The sequence below is a fragment of the Pteropus alecto genome, unplaced genomic scaffold (genome assembly GCF_000325575.1).
Source record: "Pteropus alecto unplaced genomic scaffold, ASM32557v1 scaffold233, whole genome shotgun sequence".
Classification (NCBI taxonomy): Eukaryota; Metazoa; Chordata; class Mammalia; order Chiroptera; family Pteropodidae; genus Pteropus; species Pteropus alecto.
Window position 1 is genome coordinate 1,559,696 of NW_006434367.1, and position 21,314 is coordinate 1,581,009.

The 21,314-nt window shown below is 35.4% G+C and overlaps 1 protein-coding gene across 3 annotated transcripts in view; it reads left to right on the forward strand.

Moving 5' to 3' along the window:
* SPIRE1 (spire type actin nucleation factor 1) overlaps positions 1-21,314 on the forward strand; it is a 179,179-nt gene that overhangs the window by 49,184 nt on the left and 108,681 nt on the right. For all 3 annotated transcript variants that reach the window (XR_003045515.1, XM_015587251.2, XM_006909219.3), the window contains exon 2: positions 15,957-16,190. Coding sequence is in view for 2 of the 3 variants with exons in the window: in XM_015587251.2 (XP_015442737.1) it covers positions 16,062-16,190 (129 nt within the window). In the remaining variant the exon portion in view is untranslated. The remainder of the gene's footprint in view (positions 1-15,956; positions 16,191-21,314) is intronic.

The window sequence follows — 21,314 nt, forward strand, 5'->3', positions numbered from 1 at the left end:
TGAGAAGTGTCTGTTCAGGTGGTCTGCCCATTTTTTGATTGGATCATTTGTTGTTACTGAGTCGTATGAGTTCTTTGTATATTTCGGATATTAGCCCCTTATCGGAGGTGTTGCTTGCAAATATATTTTCCCATTTGGATGGTTGTGTCTTTACCTTGGTGACAGTTTCTTTTGCTGAGCAGAAGCTTTTTAGTTTGATGTAGTCCCATTGATTTATTTTAGCTTTTACTTCCCTTGCCTTTGAGGTCAAATTCATAAAATCCTCTTTAAGTCCAAGGTCCTTGAGTTCTGTTCCTATGTTTTCTTCTATGCATTTTATTGTTTCTGGTCTTATATTCAGGTCCTTAATTCATTTTGAGTTAATTTTGGCGTGTGTTGATAGACAACAGTCTAGTTTAAATTCTTTTGCAAGTGGCTTTCCTGTTTTCCCAGCACCATTTTTTTTTAAGAGGCTTTTCTTTCTCCACTGTATGTTTTTGACTTTTTTGTTGAAAATTATTTGCCCATATAAAGATAGTTTTCCTTTTAGGCTCTTGATTCTGTTCCATTGGTCCGTGTGTCTGTTTTCCTGCCAGTACCATGCTGTTTTGATTACTGTCGCTTTGTAGTATAATTTGAAGTCGGGCAGAGTGATGCCTTGTTCTTTTTTCTCAGGATGGCTTTGGCTATTCAGAGTCTTTTGTGCTTCCATACAAATCTGATGACTTTTTGTTCTATTTCTTTAAAAAATGCTGGAGGGATTTTGATGGAGATTGCATTAAATCTGTATAATGCTTTAGGTAATAAGGTCATTTTAATTTAACTATGTTGATTCTTCCAATCTCAGAACATGGAGCATCTTTCCATTTCTTTGTATCTTCTTCTATTTCTTTTAATAGGGTCTTACAGTTTTCATTATATAGGTCCTTCACATGTTTCATTAGATTTATTCCTAGGTATTTTATTCTTTTTTGTTGCAATTGCAAATGGAATTATTTTTTCCACTTCTTTTTCTGACACTTCGTTGTTAGAGTATAGGAACGCTATGGATTTTTGAACATTGATTTTGTATCCAGAGACTTTACTGTATTTGCTTATTGTTTCTAGAGTGTTCTTATGGAGTCTTTAGGGTTTTCTATATAGAGAATCATATCACCCGCAAATAGTGACAGTTTGACTTCTTCGTTTTCTATTTGGATGCCTTTTATATCTTGTCTGATTGCACTTGAAATTCTCTCTCTCTCTCTTTTTTAATATTAACATTGTTACCCTGGATTTCTTCTGATTTGTGTTTTCCTGGAATGTGTGTTTCTATCCTTTTATTTTAAACCTTTCTGTGTTGTTTTAGGTGTACTTATGGTGAAAAATATATTGCTAGATTATCTATCTTTAAAATCTCATCTGAGAGTCTTTTAATAGATGTGTTTCACCTGTTTACATTTATTGTAATTTCTAATATATTTGAACTCATTTCCTTTATCTTATTTTGTGTTATCTGTCATGTTTTGTCTTAGAGTCTCCCCCCCTTCTTTTTTATTTGCCTTTTTGAAAAATCACATATGGTGATATTAGTCATGCATTTCTACATAGAAGCATTCAACTGAAACAATAAAGCTACTGCCCCTTTTTTAGGAGTCCCCACCTGGCTGTTTATTATTATCTCTGCACTACTTCTCGTGAGGGTAGGGTCCAGATGGTGTCTGTTTCCTTCAGAACTACAACTCCAGCACCAAGCATAGTACACTCTATGTGTATGAATATGTAAAATCATGCTTAATGTGTATTAGTTTTTTAAAAGTTTTTTAAATGAAAACATTTATATACAAAAGGAAAATGTGTATTATACACATAGGTGCTCTGTGAACATTTATTGGATGAATGGATGAATGGACGGGTGATCATTAGGATCACCTAGGTAACTTTGAAATATATTGATACTAAAAAATAAAAGAAAATAATAAAAGAAATTGATACTTGGCCCCATACCCTGGAGATTTTGATTTGGTGGGTCTGATATGGAACCTGGATACATATGTTAAAAAACAAAAAAATTCCCCAGATAATGTGAGTATCATCTAGATTTGGAGTGATTTGGACTGATGTTTTATGGACTTCTACCTTTAGACAACTTATAACTCTTGATATAATTAATAATTGTGAAATGAAACGCTGATTATTGGATAATCTGTTTATCTGTTTAAGAAATATACCACAGTTTTAGAAATATACCACAGTTTTAGCATTCTCTCTCTCTCTTTAAGTTAAGCTGGAGGATACCTGGTCACCACCATTTGGGTGACACAAAAGCAGCAATGGTAATTTTTTATCTTTTTCCTCAATAATTCTTTATGCTTTACTACATCTTTTCACATGCTCTATACGAGACAGTTTGGCTGAACATGCCTCTTTTCCTTTACATCAATGATATCAATCATTGGAAACATTCAGCCAAAGGGGATTAAAATATGGAATGAGTAGTTGGACTGGTGATCATAGGCTTTTTCCTATTTTTAAAATAACTGATGTTCTTGGTAGATAAAATTGACTGGGATACATAGGACTTGATTTTATTTTGGTTTACTATATTGTATCCATGATGTTTTATTTGAGTTGAGTCACCTGTGGAGTTAGAAAATTAATTTACCTTCAAGGAGTAAACTTCATGGGGATATGAACCTTTTAGGGTTGTAGACAATTGTTAATTAAGCCTGCGATTGAAGTAGTTTGTCAAGTTTCTTATATGTATTCTGAAACAAATAATTGAGAACATTAGTCTTGTAATGAATTTTGATTTAAGGAAATATTAGTGGGGATGCTATTTTCAGATTTAGTCAGGATAGAGAAAAAAAGCGTGTCCTTTTCCTTTTTTACTTTCACTTTTTAATCTTGGTTATTTACCTTTCAACGCCTTAGTTTTCTTGTTTTCAAAATGGAAATTATACTTTGTACAGTATGTAACTGTAATTAATGGTTACTAATCATATAAAATGAGTCCCAGTTTTCAAACTTTGGTCATTTCTGGTAATTATACCTTACTCTATTTGTCTTCTCTGTGTTGACCTTAAGAAGAAAATATTTTCCAATCAAAAATAGGTTCATTTTTGGAATTGCAAAGATTTGCAATTCAGAACATGCAAGCTATGGCAAAAACCATAGGCAAGTCCAGAGAACAAAGGAGGAGAATACTCTTTTGTTCTCTCTTTTATAGAGAAAAGAAGAGAGTTGAGAGGGGCTGTTCCAAAGAATCCATTGGAGAAAACTGAAAATTCAAAGTCTAGTGGCTTTTCATTGTCTGATTTGTTACAATTTCTCATTGGCTGAGCTGTTGGCAGGCAAGGAGAAAATCTCCCTTCCTCCTCCTGGGGTAGTAAAGAAGAAAACATTTTCCTGTTGGAGATGCAAGATATGCCTTTTCCTGTTTGCTGTAATTGATGATGAGTGGTAGGATGTAAGGGATCCTCTGCAGGCCTTCCCAATTCCAATTTTAGGTGACATTTCCTGTATTAATTTTCACATCTGTAATCTGTACATAGACTCATTAGAAGCCATTGTTTTCCTTTCTCTAGACCTGCATTGTTCAATATGGTAGTTACTACTGTCATGTATCTTTTAAAGTTTAAATTAATTAAAATTAAATAACATAAAAATTTTATTTTCTCAGTCATATTGGTACATTCAAGTGTGGCTAGTGGATGTAGTATTAGGCAGCACAGATATAGACCACGTCATCACCCTAGAAAGTTCTATTAGATGATGTTGCAGTTTAGAATAAACCATGCTGCCAATTTTATGTACACTAATTGACTCAAATGGACTTGTCAAAATTCTACAATTTTAGAAAAACCATGCCGTGGTTCTTAGCCTTTTCCCATTTATCTTGGTATTTGTTTTGCAATATGAAAAAAAGATGCTTTCTTAATATGGTGCTTAGATTTTAGTTCTTGCCATGTATGATACCACATCATTCTATTAATATTGGTTTTTATTCTAGGTTTGTTTGACTGCATATTTCAACTATGTTAACATTCTGAGTCCCAGAGGTCCAGGCAGCTTTCATAATCATTGTATGCAAGAAACAACACTGTGAGAAGCAACTTGCTATAGCAGAAAGACCATGTACTTTGGATAATTAACCAGACTTAAGTTCAAATTCCTGCTCTGGCCTTGAACAAGTTACCTCTTTCCTGAATCCATTTCCTCATCTATTTCTTAGAATTAAGTATGTTAGGATGTATAATACTTAACATAGTGATCAGCTTAAAATGTAATAGATAACTAGTAAATGGGATTATTTTTTTCTTTGTGGTCATGTTTTTAGAAAGAGGTTATGATTTAAATTTGATAATTCTGTAGGAAAGAGATTTCAGAGCAAATTTCTTTATCTCTAACTTTTTATGGTCATAACTCCCAAATACCATGTTTAACTGACTAAATCAAAGGAGGATATATATGTTTGTTAGGTTGTAGAGTGGTCTGTGTAGAAGGGCTGACATATGCAAAGACTCAAAGGCATGAGACACTGTAAGTAAAGTTGTTAGAGCATATCTGGGACACAAAGAGTAGGGTTGGGGATAAAGCTGGACAGATAAGCAGAGCCAGGGTCCTAAGGGATCTTGTGCACACTGAGGAGTTTGCAGTTCTTCCTGTGATTCCAGAATGGCTCAAACTTTAGTCTGCCTCAGAGTACATCTAGATAAAGTACAGTTAGCATATTGCTGTCAGTTTACCCAGATTTGACTAATTCCTCCATCATACAATGTTGTTTTTGAGGACAGAGATTTGAATATGATATTCATTAACGTGCATTTTTTTATAGCTTTATTGAAATGTAATTCACATAGCATACAATTTGCCCATTTAAAGCATAATTCAGTGGTGTTTAGTGTATTCACAGAGTTGTGCAGTCATTACCACAGTTAATTTTAGAACATTTTCTTCACTCCCAAAAGAATTCTTATACTCATTAGCAGTTATTCCTCATTTCCCCCAATATCCCTAGCATTTGGCAACCAATAATCTACTTTTTGTCTCTATAGATTTGCCAGTTCAGGACGTTTCAAAAATAGAACCATGTACTACGTGACTTTATGGCTGGCTTCTTTCACTTAGTATAATGCTTTCAAGGTTCATTCATATGGTAGCATGTATGAGTACTTCATTCCTTTTTGTGGCTGAATAGTTTTCTGTTGCATATAAACATTTTGTTTATCCATTCATCAGTTGATATACATGTGGGCCATTACCATGCTTTGTAATCTTGTTTTTAATAAAATTAGTCATATAAAGAGCTTAGGAAATTGCCATGTGATAAGGAAAAACACATGATTTATCTAATTTTAATTGAACTTTATTGAAGAAATTAGGCTTGATTTGTTTTCTAGACCTTCACTTCCTCAGTAATATAAATGGAGCAATCAACTATATGCTATTGAAAAATAAGCATAAATAAGCCTTAACTATTAAAATCATAATGCCTAGAATGTATAGATTTTAATTTCGTTAATGTGAATATCATTATTAGATTTCACTTGCATCACCTTATTTTTATTTGGTAATTGACAAACATTTATAGCATCTCACATGTGGTACAGCTGTGGATGCTTCATTTATTCTGTCCTCATTATTTATTGCCAAGTTCTTTCTAATAAAAAATGAATTTGTGGGTTTAATGGAAATAAAATTGTAGCTCACAGTCATCACACTTTGGAAGCTGCTAACATTCATTCTGGTCTATCACTTAGTCTTAAGGAGCTCAGCTGGGATTGTGTGCATATCCTTTTAAACAAATGTAACTCTACCACTTTCTCTCTGACTGAACAAGCATTTCTACAAGTGACCAGGAATTATGGAGAAATTCTTTAGTGTGCTTTATTTTTTAAAAAGTAGTAAAGGATTTTAGCAAGAGAGGAACATGATAAAATTTGAGGTTTTTAAGATATGACATTTTTTGGTGGCTGGGAAAGTGTTTCAAACCTTTTCTCTTTTTTCTTCCTTCTGATACCCCTTCTCCTTCCTCACTCCCATCTGCAGCTGTGCTTTTTTTCACTCAAGAAAATAGAACAGAACCCGAAGAGAACTTTCACATTCTCCCACCACCCAATCCACCTCCCTGCCTTACTACTAAGCACCTATTCAAGGATGTTATTTCAGAAATAACCAGAAAGAACTGTTTATATCCTGTACTACTGCCTCCGTTTCCTCATTTTGTGTTTTCACCAAGACCCACTCTATCAAAATTTCTCTTGTCAAGGTCATTAATCTAGATAGGAAGAAAATTAGACGAGTGTGGCATTAAGAGATTTTTCCAAAAAAATAGGACATGGTCAATTGTCAAATGCTGGTGACAGGTGGTGTCCAGCAAACTGTAGTCTGGCGTGCAGGGCTCTAAACAGAATAGCAGTGTAAGATAGAGCTGTAGTTCTAAAGGAGTTACAGTTCTGGTGCAAAAGTTAAGTTGGTTCTGTTATTTCTTTTTGGAAACCTTGGTAACCCCTGTAGATAAGAAGAATCAGGACTTTCTCAATGTTGCCGTGTTAACACTTCCTAAGCAATTGAGCAGCCCCAGTCATTTTTTAAAATTGTGGTAAAATATACATAGCATAAAATTTTAACCATTTTAAACATTTTAAATGTGCAATTTAGTGGCATTAATTATATTCACAGTGTTTTGCAACCGTCACTTCTATGTTTCCAAAACTTTTTCATCATTCCAAATAGAAACTCTGTTCACATTAAGCAGTACTCTCCATCCAACCCTCCCCTAGTACCCTGCTCTGTCTCTATGAATTTTCCTATTGTAGATATTTTATGTAAGTGGAATCACATGGTATTTGTGTTTCTGTGTCTGTTTTATTTCATTTAGCATAATGTTTTTAAGGTTTATCCATATTGCAGCATATATCAGAATTTCTTTCCTTTTTAAGTGTGAATAATATTTCATTGTAAGCTTTATTACTAGTCTGCGTGTGTGTGTGTGTAAATTTTTTTTGCCCTCTCAATGGTGGAAAATTCCTGTCTTGTTCTTAACCTTGTTCAAATTTGGTGGTCTTTGATGTGTTTTTGTATGTGTGTATGTGTGTGTGTGTGTTTTGTTCATTCCTAAAAGTCCTTAGGGTCTGCATTTTGGGGGGGTTTGTTTTTTAAGCTGGAAACCAGTTCCAAAATTGAATGTCCCTAAGAAGCAGGTTAGGCAAGTTCCCATTATCACGGTAGAGTTTTCAGAGACAGCTGTTGTTGCTATAATTTTTTTTACCCCTATTAAAATACAATCTACTAAAAGGCCAACTTCAGTTCACTTTGATTCTTCAACTGTGACATTTCCATAAGCAAAACTCATATTTATAAAGCCTGTGTATTTCATTTTAGCATTCCAGTTCTTTAGTTTTCTTAACTCTTCTAGATGTCAGTATTGGAAGGGACTTAAGTGATTTTTCTTTACGTTTACTCTTGAAGAGGCTTAGATCTTTGGAAATTAAGTGACTGGCCATAGGTCGCACATCAGATAGTGGGCAGATCCCATTTTACTACTACCAGTCCAGTATTCTCTTTACAGTGGAAGTACTTTGTTCAGTTCTTTTTAAAAATCTTTTTAAATATAACAAAATGCAGATACTTTAAATGTCCAGCTTGATGAGTTTTAACAAATTTGTACACTTGTGTGACCATCACCCCAATAATTTCATCACCTCAGAAATTTTCCTCTTTAGTCAACCCCCTTCCTAGCCCTTTCAATATAATGTAGTCATACAGAATACATTTTTGTGTTCACTTTTTGCTTAGCAAAATGTTTTTGAGATTCATCTGTGTTGTTGCATACAGTAATAGTGTGCTCCTTTCTATTACTAGTTAATCATCCACTGTGTAGATATATTGCAATTTGTTCATCTGTATATCATTATATATGAGTCTTTTTGTGGACATATATTTTCATTTCTCTTGGGTAAATTACTAGGAGTGGAATTGGTGGGTCATATGGTAAATGTATACTTAACTTTTATAAGAAACTGCCAAGCTACGTATTTTACAATATGGTTGTATCATTTTGTATTCATATCAGCAATGTATGAGGGTTCTAGTTGTTCCACATTCTCATCAATATTTGTTATTTTCATTGTTTTCAATTTTAGCCATTCTAGATATAAAATATCTCATCATTTTAATGTGCAGTTCTTTAATTACTAATGATGTAGAGCATTTATTCAAATGCTTATAGGCCATTCGTATATCTTCTTTTGTGAAGTTTATGTTTAAATCTTTTGCTCATTTTTATTGGATTATATTTATCTTACAGATTTCTAAGATTTAAAAATGTATTCTAGATTGAAGTCTTGTCACACACACACACACACACACAGACTAAGTAGTTTTCTCCAGTATGTGACTTGCCTTTTCATTTTGTTATTGTAGTCTTTTGAATAAAGAAAGATATAGCAATATGAAAATGACTAAAGTGATATACTTAGAGTGGAGCTGTAAATGGAGAAAAAAGGTTCACTGGGCTCAACGTAAAAGATTTAGAATGGCTTGTTAATGAATTTATGATATATTCACATAGCAGGTGCTCAGGAAATGGTATTGAATAAAGGAGTTAACTTGCATGCATGCACGAACTGAGCTTTTTGCCACTTAATAAACACAAAAGCATATATAAATTTCAGGGAAATATTTTTTTTTTTGAAAAGTGACTATTCTCTATTGGAGGCTTGATTTGCCAGAGGTCATGGAATAATTATCCTGTCACTGTCAGTAACTGACCCCTTGTCTTCTCATTACCTTCAGCTTTTTTTCTCTTTACTTCCTTTTTGTCACCATTTAAACATGCTTAAGACTCTGTAGTCTTTAAAAAAAAAGTAATAAAAAATTCCTACTTCTGCCCTGTCTCATCTCTGGCTACTGCCATATATTTCCCTTCCTCTTCATGAACATTTCTGAGTACACATAACACTGTTTACTCAACTCAGACTGCCCTTGCTAAAGTCACCAGTGACCTCTGCCTCACTAAATCCAGTGGATGGTGCCTAGGCCTCCACTGATCTCTTATCCACATTCAGTACACATGACCATGCATGCCTGCCTTCTTGAAGTATTTTCTTTCTTTGATTTTTGTGATAACATAGTCTTTTGATTTCATCCTTCCCGCCCTTCCTCAGTACTGTTGCTCCTTTACAGTCTAGTCTTTTGATTTCTTATTCTCTGGCCAATTATTACGTGTTTGGTTTTTCTTCTCTTCTGTGTTTTCCATCCTTAGGCTGTGTCATACACTCTTGTGACTTCATTGACCAATTATAGGCCCAGGAATTTCACTTTATGACCCCAGCTCATAGCTCTTTTCTATGTCTGCATCGATGCCCTTCTAACATCTGTGATTGTGTTTCTTGCAGATATCTGAACTTATTATCTTTATCTCTGAAACTCTTTTCCCTCCAGTTTTCCATATTTATAAACGGTACCACTCTCTGTACTAGCCCAAGTTAGAAACCTAGGAATCACTTTGATTCCTGTTCCCTACAGTTAATGCATTGCCAAGTCTTTGCCCCTGTCAATACTACCCCCTAAAGGCTTTTCAAATCCTCACCATTTTCTTTCTACCCACTATTATCATCCCAGTCCTAAGAAACCATCATCCCTAGGTTGGATTCTATGGCAGTAGCCTCCTAACTAATCTTCCACATCTGCTCTGGCCCATTTCTCATCCATTCTCCAACACTGTAATTTTTAAGCCACACTATCTTTTTTTTTTAAGTTAAAAATTTCTGAGTACACATAACACTGTTTACTCAAAGGCTTTATTTCTTTAGAGCAGTTTTAGGTTTACATTAAAAATTGGATGGAAAATACACAGTTCCTACATCCCCCTACCTTCCCCAGTTGCTCTGATTATTTATATCTTGTGTTAATGTGGCACATTCATTACAATTAATGAGCCAATATTGATACATTATTATTATTATTATTATTATTATTATTAACCAAATGTAGGTTACATTAGGGTTCATTCTTTTTCTTTTTTAAAACATCTTTATTGAGATGTGATTCACATAAATTTCACCCATTTAAACTGTCAATTTCACTGCTTTTTTTTTTGTATATTCACAGAGTTGTACAACCATCAATACAATATAATTCTAGAATTTTTTTTCCTAAAAAAGAAAATATTTGTTAGCAATCACTTTGCATTCTTCCCTACCCACAGCCTCTGGCAGCCACTAATCTGCTTTCCATTTTGATACATTTGCCTGTTCTGGACATCCTATATAAATGGAATCATACAGGATGTGCTATTTATGACTGGTCTTCTAGGTTCATTCATGTTATAATGAATGTATCAGTCCTTCATTAAAGTTTTTAAAAAATTTTTCAGTTACAATTGACATTCAATATTATGTTAATTTCAGGTGTATGCATAGTGGTTAGACATTTATATAACCTATGAAGTGATCCTCCCCCCCCGATAAGTCTAGTACCCACCCCGACACCATATATAGTTATTACAATATTGTTGACTATATTTAGAGTTCACTTCTTGTATTGTACATTCTGTGGATTTGACAAGAATAAATGACATGTGTGCATCATTACTGTATCATATAAAATAGTTTCACTGTCTTAAAAATCCCCTGTGTTCCACAATTTCATCTCCTTCCTATTCTCCAAACCCCTAGCAACCACTAATCTTTTATTTTCTCTGTAGTTTTGTCTTTTCCAGAGTATCATATGGTTAGAATTATATAGAATTTAGCTTTTTTCAGATTGACTTCTTTCACTTTGCAATATCCTTTTAAGGTTCTTTCATGTCTTTTTGTATAGCTCATTTTTACTTTTTTTTTTTTTTTTTTTTATCTCTGAATAACATTCCATTGTATGGATGTACTACAATTTGTTTACCCACTCATCTATTGAAGAACATCTTGGTTGCTTTTGAGTTTAGGCAGTTGTGAATAAAGTTACTGTAACCATTTGTGTGTAGGTTTTTTTGGTAGACATTAAGTTTTCAACTTATTTTTGGGTAAGTACCATGAAGTGCAATTGCTTGATTATATGGTAAGAATTTGTTTAGTTGTCAGAAACTGTCAAAATGTTTTCCATGATGTCTGAATTATTTTGCATTCCCATTGTCAGTTAATGAGAGTTCCTGTTGCTCCACATCCTCACTAGCATTTGATATCAGTGTTTTGGATTTTAGCCTTTCTAATAGGTGTGTAGTGGGATCTAACTGTTGTTGTAATTTGCAGTTCTCTAATAACATATGATATTGAGCATCATTTCATATGTTGATTGCCATCTGTTTATCTGCTTTGGTGAGATATCTCTTCTGATCACTTGCCTATTTTATAATTGGATTATTTTCTTATTGAGTTTTGAAAGTTTGTTGTATATTTTGGATAGCTATCCTTTATCAGATATGTGTTCAGCAAATATTTTCTCCTAGTTGTGGCTTGTTGTTTTATTCTCTAAACAGTGCCTTTTATGAAGCAGAATTTTTAAAATTATAATGAAGTCCAACTTTTCAAATTTTTTATTCCTGGATCATGCTTTTGGCATTAAATATATAAAAAAGTTACCAATCCCAAGGTCACGTAGACTTCCTCCTCTGTTTATCTTCTAGTTTTATAGTTTTTCATTTCACTTTTAGGTTTATGATCCCTTTTGAGTTAATTTTTATGAAAAGCGTAGGTCTGTGTCTAGATTACACATGAATGTCAAGCTATTTCAGCATGATTTGAAATAAACACTGTCCTTTTCCCATTGAATTGAGTAAATCTTTTGTCAAAAGGCCAATTGACTATATTTTTGTGAGTCTATTTCTGGGCTCTTTATTCTGTTCCATTGATCTATTTATCTGCTCTTTTGCCAATACCACACTGTCTTGATTACTGTAGCATGATATCTTTTAAAATTAAAATTTGATCAGATTATCCCACTCTCCAAAACACTTCAGTGGCCTGCCATTGCATTTACTTGATGAAAATGCAGATAGTCTATATGAGGCCCTATGTGATGTGCGAAGCACTCCTCTCCACCTCTCTAGCTTCATTCTAGTCCTTTCTCTTATAATAACTTTTTTTCTTTAATCATTCAATGCTTGTTCTGACCTGTAGGCCTTCATACTCATGGTTTCCTCTCTCTGGAATTCTGTTCTTGCTTCCTCTTCTCCTGGTTAACTTCACTTACTTTTCAGGTCTCATTATTTTCTTAATGAGGGCTTCCCTGATCTCCAGATTAGATTAGGGCACTCTATTATATCACCCTTCCTTTCTTTTTTATTATGTGTAGCACAATTATATGACTTATTTATTACCTTCTCCCTAAGACAAAAGCTCTATGAAGGCCAGAGGTCTCTATTTCTTCATTGCCACATACACTTTGTTCTTGTTAAATATCTGTTCACCAAATTAATGAGTAAAGGGAAAGAAACTTAGAACACTGGACATTAGTTACATTAACTAATGGAAAATTGTGCTTTTTATGGAATAATTTTACTAGATGTAAGGCTACCAAAGTTAGTATATAGAGATTGCAGCAAGAAATTTTATTGTCTTTTGTAATATTTTTACGAGCAAAATGGAGAAGTGTCAGATTAATATTTACGAAGTTAGATTGTAGTCGATGTTAGCATGGGGAAAATGTCTCATGTTCTGAAGGGCTTACTAGTTGGGACTATCTTATTTAACATTTAAATCAGTTTTTGAAGACCCGGAAGGCATACACAAATAGATAGATTTTAAAGTTTAGGAGTGATACATAATGAATTAGATGGCAGACTCTAGTTTTTAAGTGATCTTCCTAAGCTAAATTGATTGGTCAAAATAAATAGGATAAAATAAATTTCACAAAAATGTAAAACATTTTACCAGGTCTAAAAAACATCTTTACAAACACAGGCTTAGAGAGAAAGATGTTTAGCTATTACGAGATGTGTAAGACTTGGCCACTATGATTGACTGTAAACCCAAAGTGTTAGCAATTTAATGAATTTAACAGAAATCTGAATACCATACTGGATATATTTATAGAAGTACGTAGTGTGGAACAAGAAAGGTATTCATTTGGTGTGTTCTCTGATGGTTATACTGCACATGGAATAGGATTTAATTCTGGATGCCACAATTTAGACAAAGTTGGCACACTGGGAGATGTTCAGATGTGTATTTTTATGGTATAGTAGAATTCTAGATATGGAATTTCATAAGTAACAAGGGCAAGTTGGAGTCCTGGCTTTGTTACTTGTTAACTGTCTGGCATTAAGCAATTTATCGACCGTTTTTCAAGCTCTTATCTTGAAAATGGGGATAAAATTAGATTATCTACATTTTTTCCCCTTTAATCCTACCTCACAGAATTAAAGGGGAAAAAATGTTCCTAGTAAACTGACAAGGGGATTCAAAGAGTAGAAGAAACTGTTTTGGTTTTAACTTTTAGGCTGGAGAAGAGGGAATTGTGGCAGTGAGGCATGACAAGGAAGGCAAGAGTGGCTACTGTTTGTTGGATGTCAGCTATGCTAGCACTATGTTTGACAACCCTGATATAGGTCATCCCCATTTAATCAGATTTGGCATTAAGGACTTTTATGCTATTGCAATTTAGACATATTTAATAAAGATTTTAAAGTACATACTCTGTGCATAACAAAGTTGTAGGCATTGTAGCAAATACTAGGAAGAGTCAATATTGTAGTTCTATATTTAACCCAACCTCTTGGAAACACAGCATAAGGCTGGGCATTATAAGATTGACATGTACACAAACTGAGTTACCACTTTCATGGACCGAGGGAACATCTAACCTTTTGCTAAAGAAGCATATACCTAGTTCAGAAAGAAGGTATAAAACAGCCTTCTTGAATAAACGGATGACCCCTGGAGGAAAGGTAATGAGCAGGGGAGAGAATGAAGCTTGCTGAGCAGTCCTGCTAAGGTTGGAACCCATGGCTGGTGTTGGCATGTGCTGTGGTTTTATGGTTTTTCTTTTCCTTTTTTTTTTTCTTCTGCAGTTCTAGAGGGGTAGGGATATAGATAGTTATATTCGCCCAACCATGCTAAGATTCTCAATTAACTGTAATTCCTAAGTGAGAATATTTGCAGTAAGAACTTCTCAGCCTTAAAAATAATATACTTAACATAGTTTAACTTTTTTTGATGTCTAAGGTTTTCATTATATTAACTACGATGATCTGATTGTTAAAGTAACTGCTCTAGGTTCAATTTGACAAGTTTTAATTGAGTGCACATCTCAGTGCCAGGCTCTGCTGACGCTGAACTGAAAGTTAAAATCCCTGCCCTCAGTAGCACTTGCCTGTGGTAAGAAAGCAATACTATGAAAGCAATGTGCACCATTCTTCTGCCAGAGGAACCACAGAAAAGGTACCTTCCCTAGAACAGATTGGCGGACAGGGATGGGGTGTCAAGGGAGGCTACCAGAAGAGGTGACTAAAGCAGTCATTTAGCTTGGAACTCAGAAGATCTGTTATCACACAAAACAACTTTGAAAATAGTGGTTAGAGTTCCAGATCAAACTATAAAAACCAATGAAAATATGTTATATTTTCAATGAGAAATACTAAAAAAGAACAATATTGTTTAAAAACTAGAAGTTGAGAATTTCTAAGCCTTATATTCATTTTGAAAGCTGTGTTGAAAAAATATTATTTCACTTGATAAGTAAATTTCAGATTTTGTGGAGATTTTTTTGGGGGGGCGGGATTTTTTAAGTGAATGCCTGAGGGCTCTTAAGGGCTATGGTATATGATAATGACTCTGTTGGATTTAACTCATCTTCAGAACTTCTGACTTTCCTTTTCCTTGTACCATGTAGCTGTTTTTCTGTTTTGTTTTGTTTTTAAATACAGCACTCACTGTGGCTACAAGTGTAATAAAGAAAAGCAAAGATTAATTGATGGGAGGTAACTGGATAAACACTGGGCTAGGGGTAGGGAAGGGAGGGCAGCTAACATTTATTCAATACCTATTATAAGTCAGCTACTGTACTAGGTACTTTCATGCATAGTGACTACATTTAGTCTTAACAAAATCCTATGAGATGTAACTATCACTGTTACCAGTCAAGAAAAATCATGACTAAAGTAAATAATTTGCCCCAAGTCAAATGATTAGTGGTAAAAGTCAGAATTTAATCCTAAGTCTTTGGCTTCATTGCCAACATTCTCCCAAAAATGGCTAACGTGAAATGAGCTGTTGGTACTATAAAATAAAAGAGTTGTTTATATGTGATTTTTCTGAGAAAAGAAAGACAGTTTAAGGTATAAAGTAGAATTCCCTATATTGGCTACAGCCTGGTATATTTGTCAGGGTAACATTAGACAGTAATGTATACCTAGTGTTCATAAATCAGGTTCATATATCTTGGGAAGTAATATTGGTGGAGTTGGAGTGATAGGGAGAGGTGTCTGTGCATTACATTGAAAAAATTTCTCACTCATTTACATCATGAGAGATATGTGTTTCCAATGATTGAATGGAATATACAGAACAGTATATATATATGGATGTGAATAGAGTTTTTTGTTTAAGCTTAAGTTAACTGCTACCCATAACTGAATTTTCAGTTTCTCAGATCCTTGGTATGTCTGTGAAATCCCTACATTGGCATAAGAGTTCTGAAAGGATATGTTCTTTGATAACTATATCTATTCTCAAAATATCTTTTGGAAATATGGAAAATCAGCCTGGTTGGTATTTTATTTAAATGGAGCATATAGATTTTATCATACAGTGTTAATCTAAGAAAACATAAAAAGAGTTTGTGTGTTTTTATACTGGTTTGAAGAAATCAGACAAAATTTTTCATCTTTTTTAATGCATAGGTGAAACTTTTAAGTATCTCCTCATATCTAATTTGTCATATGTTTCCGAAATGGAATAGATTAGACCTAGCTTAAATATTATACTAAATATTTTATGCTTACAGTTCTATTAAAATCTTTAGTCATCTCCATTGACTACCTTTTTTAATTTTTCTAGGTTATTGAATCTTTGGGAATTATTATTTATAAAGCATTGGACTATGGTTTGAAGGAGAATGAAGAAAGGGAATTAAGCCCTCCCCTGGAGCAGCTCATCGATCACATGGCCAACACGGTGGAAGCTGATGGTAGCAATGATGAGGGCTATGAGGCTGCAGAAGAAGGCCTGGAAGATGAAGATGATGAAAAGAGAAAAATCTCAGCTATCCGGTCATATAGAGATGTCATGAAGGTAAAGCAGCAGTTTACATAGTGCTTTTTTCTTTCAAGAGTTGTTATTTCACTTATAAAAATTGATTGGTGATGATGTTTGAGTCTGGGCAAGATGGTGGAGTAGGAATACACTGTACTTGCCTCCTCCCATGACTACATTAAAAATACAACTAAATTATAGAACAGAAACCTGGAGAACCACCTGAAGACTAGCTGAACATAACTCCTGTAACAAAATATAAACAAGAGGCCACATTGAGACTGGTAGGAGGGGAGGAGATGTGAAACGGGCACGTCCTGCACCCATGTGTGGTGGTTGAGCTTTGGGAGAGACATCTAGACTGCGGAGGTTCCCCAGAGGAGTAAGGGGTCCCAGCCCCACATTGGTCTCACCAACCCAGGGTTCTATTTCTGGGAAGAAGAGTCCCCACAAAATCTGGCTGTAAAAATCAGTGGAAATTCCAACGTGCAGGTGAGACCCGTACATCCCCTTAAAGGGACCATACACAGATTCACTTAACATGCAAGCAATCACAGTGGGCTCCAGCCGAGGGACAGCAGCGCAAGAGGTACCAGAAATACAGGGAAAGACTGAGTTGTGTGGCTTCAGAGTGAGGGCTGGAGGGACAGCCTCTCTAATCCATCTTGTGCCCTCCTCCTGTGCAGCCTGCAGGTGGGCACCATCTTATCTATGTTGAGCTTGCCCACTGCCAAATCTGATTCTGCATTGGTCAGGTAAAATCCACTCGCTTCACCCTGGTGACTCCCTGGGACCTCACCGCACCCAACTCATGAATTGCCAGAGCCATACTTGTGGCTAGGCAGCCAGCCCCACCCTGCCTCTTGGCTGGAGGCTCTTTCAGCAATAATCAACAGGCCTCCAATGGCAGGCAACCAGCCCCAGTCCAACTGTAGTGTTTCTTAAACAAATCTCAGGTGTCTGATGGCCTGAGGAGGGGAGTGGCTAGCCTTGGTGTGATGAGACTTTTCGAGTGGCCACAGGCTCAGCACTGGCATGAAATCTGAATTGGCACAAACTTTGGGAACACAGCTCGCTCCAATGTGGTGACTTCCTGGGACTCTGCCCCGCCCAACACACATACAGCCCAAGATTCATTCAACTGCTGAGCCCTGTGGGTACCCAGTAGGCAGCCTCAGGCCTTGGGTTGCCATGATCCTTTAGCTAAGCTGTCCCAGGCCTATTACGGGTGGCAGTCAGCCTCATTACAGCGTGGTCTCTCCCACATATCTCTAGGTCCAGCACAGGCAGAGACCAACTGCAGATTGCCTTTTAGCTCCTACAGGTAGCCTCGGGCAGGTCACAGGAAGCAGCTGACCTGGGCCTGCATGGAAACTACTGCAAATGGGCCCCAGAACCAACACACCCAGAGGCTGGCATCAGACCAAAACAGAGCACCACCTGATTAGCCCAAGTGGCACACCCAAAGGTGGTCACACATGCCTGTTAGGGCAGATCCCACTGTGGAGGGCTGAGCCCTACACAGCAGCACATACTTTATGGGTGTGGCCAGTCACTGTTAGTCAACCTAGTGCCAGTCACATACTTTATGGGTGTGGCCAGTCCCCACTGTTAGTCAACCTAGTGTCAATCCCGCCTACTGACGTCTTAACAGCAATCAAGGCATACCTACAATAAGAGAGCACACATAGTCCACACAAGGGACACTACTGGAGCACCAGGTGCCGTTGATCAGGGAACTGTGCCTCAGGACCGGGCACACAGGGCACCTATTATATAAGGCTACCCGCCAAGACTAGGAGACATAGCAAGTATATAGAAATGAACACAGAGAGGTAGCCAAAATGAGAAAACAAAGAAACATGTCCCAAATGAAAGAGTAAGAAAAAACTCCAGGAAAAAAAAAAAAAAGAAATGGATGGAAGCAGCCTACCTGATATCAAGTACAAAACACTTGTTTTAAGGATGCTCATTGAACTCAAGGGAAAAATAGGTGATCTCAGTGAAGACTTCTATAAAGAGATAGTAAGCAAAAAACAAGACATAGAAACCATAAAAAAGAATCACTCAGAAATGAAGAATACAATAACTAAAATGAGGAATACACTAGAAAGAATCAACAGATTAGAAAAAAAGAGAACCAAATTGGTGATTTGGAAGACAAGGTATCAGGAAACACCCAATTAGAACAACAAAAGGAAAAAACCAATGAAAAAACATAAGGAAAGTTTAATAGACTTCTGCGACATCAAATATAACAATGTCCACATCATAGGGTTACTGGAAGGAGAAGAGAGAAAGCAAGAGAATGAGAATCCATTTGAAGAAATAATGACAGAAAACTTCCATAACCTAGCAAAGGAGCTAGACATACAAGTCCAGGAAGTGCAGAGAGTCCCAAACAAGATGAACCCAAAGTGGCCCACACCAAGACACATCATAATTAAAATGCCAAAGGTTTCAGGAAACGAGGGAATCTTAAAAGCAGCAAGAAAGGCAGGTAGTTACTTACAAGGGTGCTCCCAAAAGACTGTCAGCTGATTTTTCAACAGAAACTTTTTAGGCCAGAAGGGCTTGGCATGAAATACTCAAAGTGATGATAAGAAAGGACCTGAAACCAAGACTACCCAGCAAGGCTATCATTTAAAATTGAAAGTGAGATAAAGAGCTCCCCAGATGGGAAAAAGCTGAAGAAATTCATTACCACTAAGCCAATATCAGAAGAAATGTTAAAGAGACTTATTTAAGAAGAAGAGGGGGCGGACAAACAAATATGAATAATATAATGGCAATAACTATGTACCTATCAATAATCGCTTTAAATGAAATGGATTAAGTGCTCCAATCAGAAGACATAGGGTAGACGAATGAATAAGAGAACAGGATACATATGTACTGTCCACAAGAGACCCACATCAGATCGAAAGACACAAAGAGACTGAAAGTAAAGGGATAGAAAAAGATATTTCATGCAAATGAAAATCAATAAAGAAAAAATCTGGAGTAGCAATACTTATATCAGACAAAATAGCAAAACAGACTTTAAACAAAAACTGTAATGAGAGACAGAGATGGATATTACATAATGATAAAGGAACATAACCCTAGTAAACATAGGTGCTCCTATGTTGGGTACATAAAGCAAATATTGACCAACACAAAGGGAGAGATCAACAGTAATACGGATATAGAAGGGGACATTATGTTTACATCAATGGACAAATCTTTCAGGCAGAAAATCAATAAGAAAACTGTGGCCTTAAATGACATACTAGACCAGATGGATTTAATTGATATTTTTAGAGCATTTCACCCCAAAGCAGCAGAATATACATTCTTCCCAAGTGCACATGAAACATTTTCCAAGATAGACCACATGTTAGGCCACAAAACAAGTCTCAATAAGTTTGAGAAGATTGAAATCATATCATGTGTTGTCACCTCCCACAATGGTATGAAACCAGAAATAAGTTACAAGAAAAAAAACTGCAAAATACACAAACACATAAATGGGTTAACAATGAGATCAAGAAAGAAAGCAAAAGATTCATTGAGACAGGTGAAAGTGAAAACACAATGACTCAAAATCTATGGGACACAGCAAAGGCAGTCCTAAGAGAGAAATTCATAGCAATACAGACTTACTTCAAGAAATTCATAGCAATACAGACTTACTTCAAGAAACAAGAGAAAGCGCAAATAAACACTTAAGGAACTAGAAAAGGAATAGCAAACAAAGCCCAAAGTGAGTAGAAGGAAGAAAATAATAAAGTTCAGAATGGAAATAAACAAAATAGTCTAAAATAACAATACAAAAGATTTTTTAAAAAAGCTATTTTCTTGACAGGATACAAAAACTGATAAACCTTTAACCAGATTCATCAAGAAAGAAAGAGGACCCAAATCAATAAAATCAAAAATGAAAGAAGGGAAGTCACAACTGACTCCACAGAACTACAAAGGATTATAAGAAAATACTACGAGTGATTGTATGCCAACAAATTAGACAATCTGGAAGAAATAGATACATTCCTAGAAATACACAATCTCCCAAGATTGAGTCAAGAAGAAACAGAAAACCTGAACTGACTGATTACTACTAATGAAATTGAATCAGTAATCAAAAAACTCCCAACAAACAAAGGGAGTTGATGGACTGGATGGATAGCTTCACAGATGAATTTTACCAAACATTCAAAGAAGAATTAATACCTATTCTCAAACTATTCCAAAAAATTCAAGAGGAGAGAAGGCTCCCAAGCTCATTTTACAAGGCCACCATTACCCTGATTGCAAAACCAGACGAAGACATTACAGAAAAGAAAATTGTAGGCTGATATCTCTGATGGATGTAGATGCAAAATACCAACAAAATAGTAGCAAACTCAATTCAGCAAAACATTAAAAAGACCATACATCATGACGAAGTGATATTTATTTCTGGGACACAAGGCTGGTTCAGTCTCCGCAAATCAATGTGATACACCACGTTAACAAATTGAAAGATAAAAATCATATGATCATATTAGTAGATGCAGAAAAAGTGGTTGATAAAATCTAGCATCCATTTATGATAAAAACTCTCAGCAAAGGGAGATTAGAGGGAACATACCTCAACATAGTAAAGGCTGTATATGACAAACCTACACCTAACGTCATACTCAGTGGGGAAAAAATAAAAGTGTTTTCTTCAGGATCAGAAATGAGATAAGGATGTCCACTTTTACCTCTTTTATTCAACATAGTATTAGAAATTCTAACCACAACAGTGAGACAAGAAAAAAAATAAGCATTCAAATTGGAAAAGAAGAAGTAAAACTGTCCTTACTTGCAGACGACATGATACCATATGCAGAGAACCCCAAAGATTCCACCAAAACACTTAGAACTGATAAATCAATTCAGTAAAGTAGCAAGACACAAAATTAACATTGAGAAATCGGTTGCATTTTTACACACCAATAATGAACTATCAGAAAAATTAAGAAAACAATCCCATTTACAGTTGAATCAGAAACCATAAAATACCTAGAAATAAATTTAACCAAGGCGGTAAAAGGCCTGTACTCGGAAAATTATAAATTATGAGAGAAAAAAACTGAAGATACAAATAAATGGAAGCATGTACTGTTCTCATGAATAGGAAGATTTAACATTGTTAAA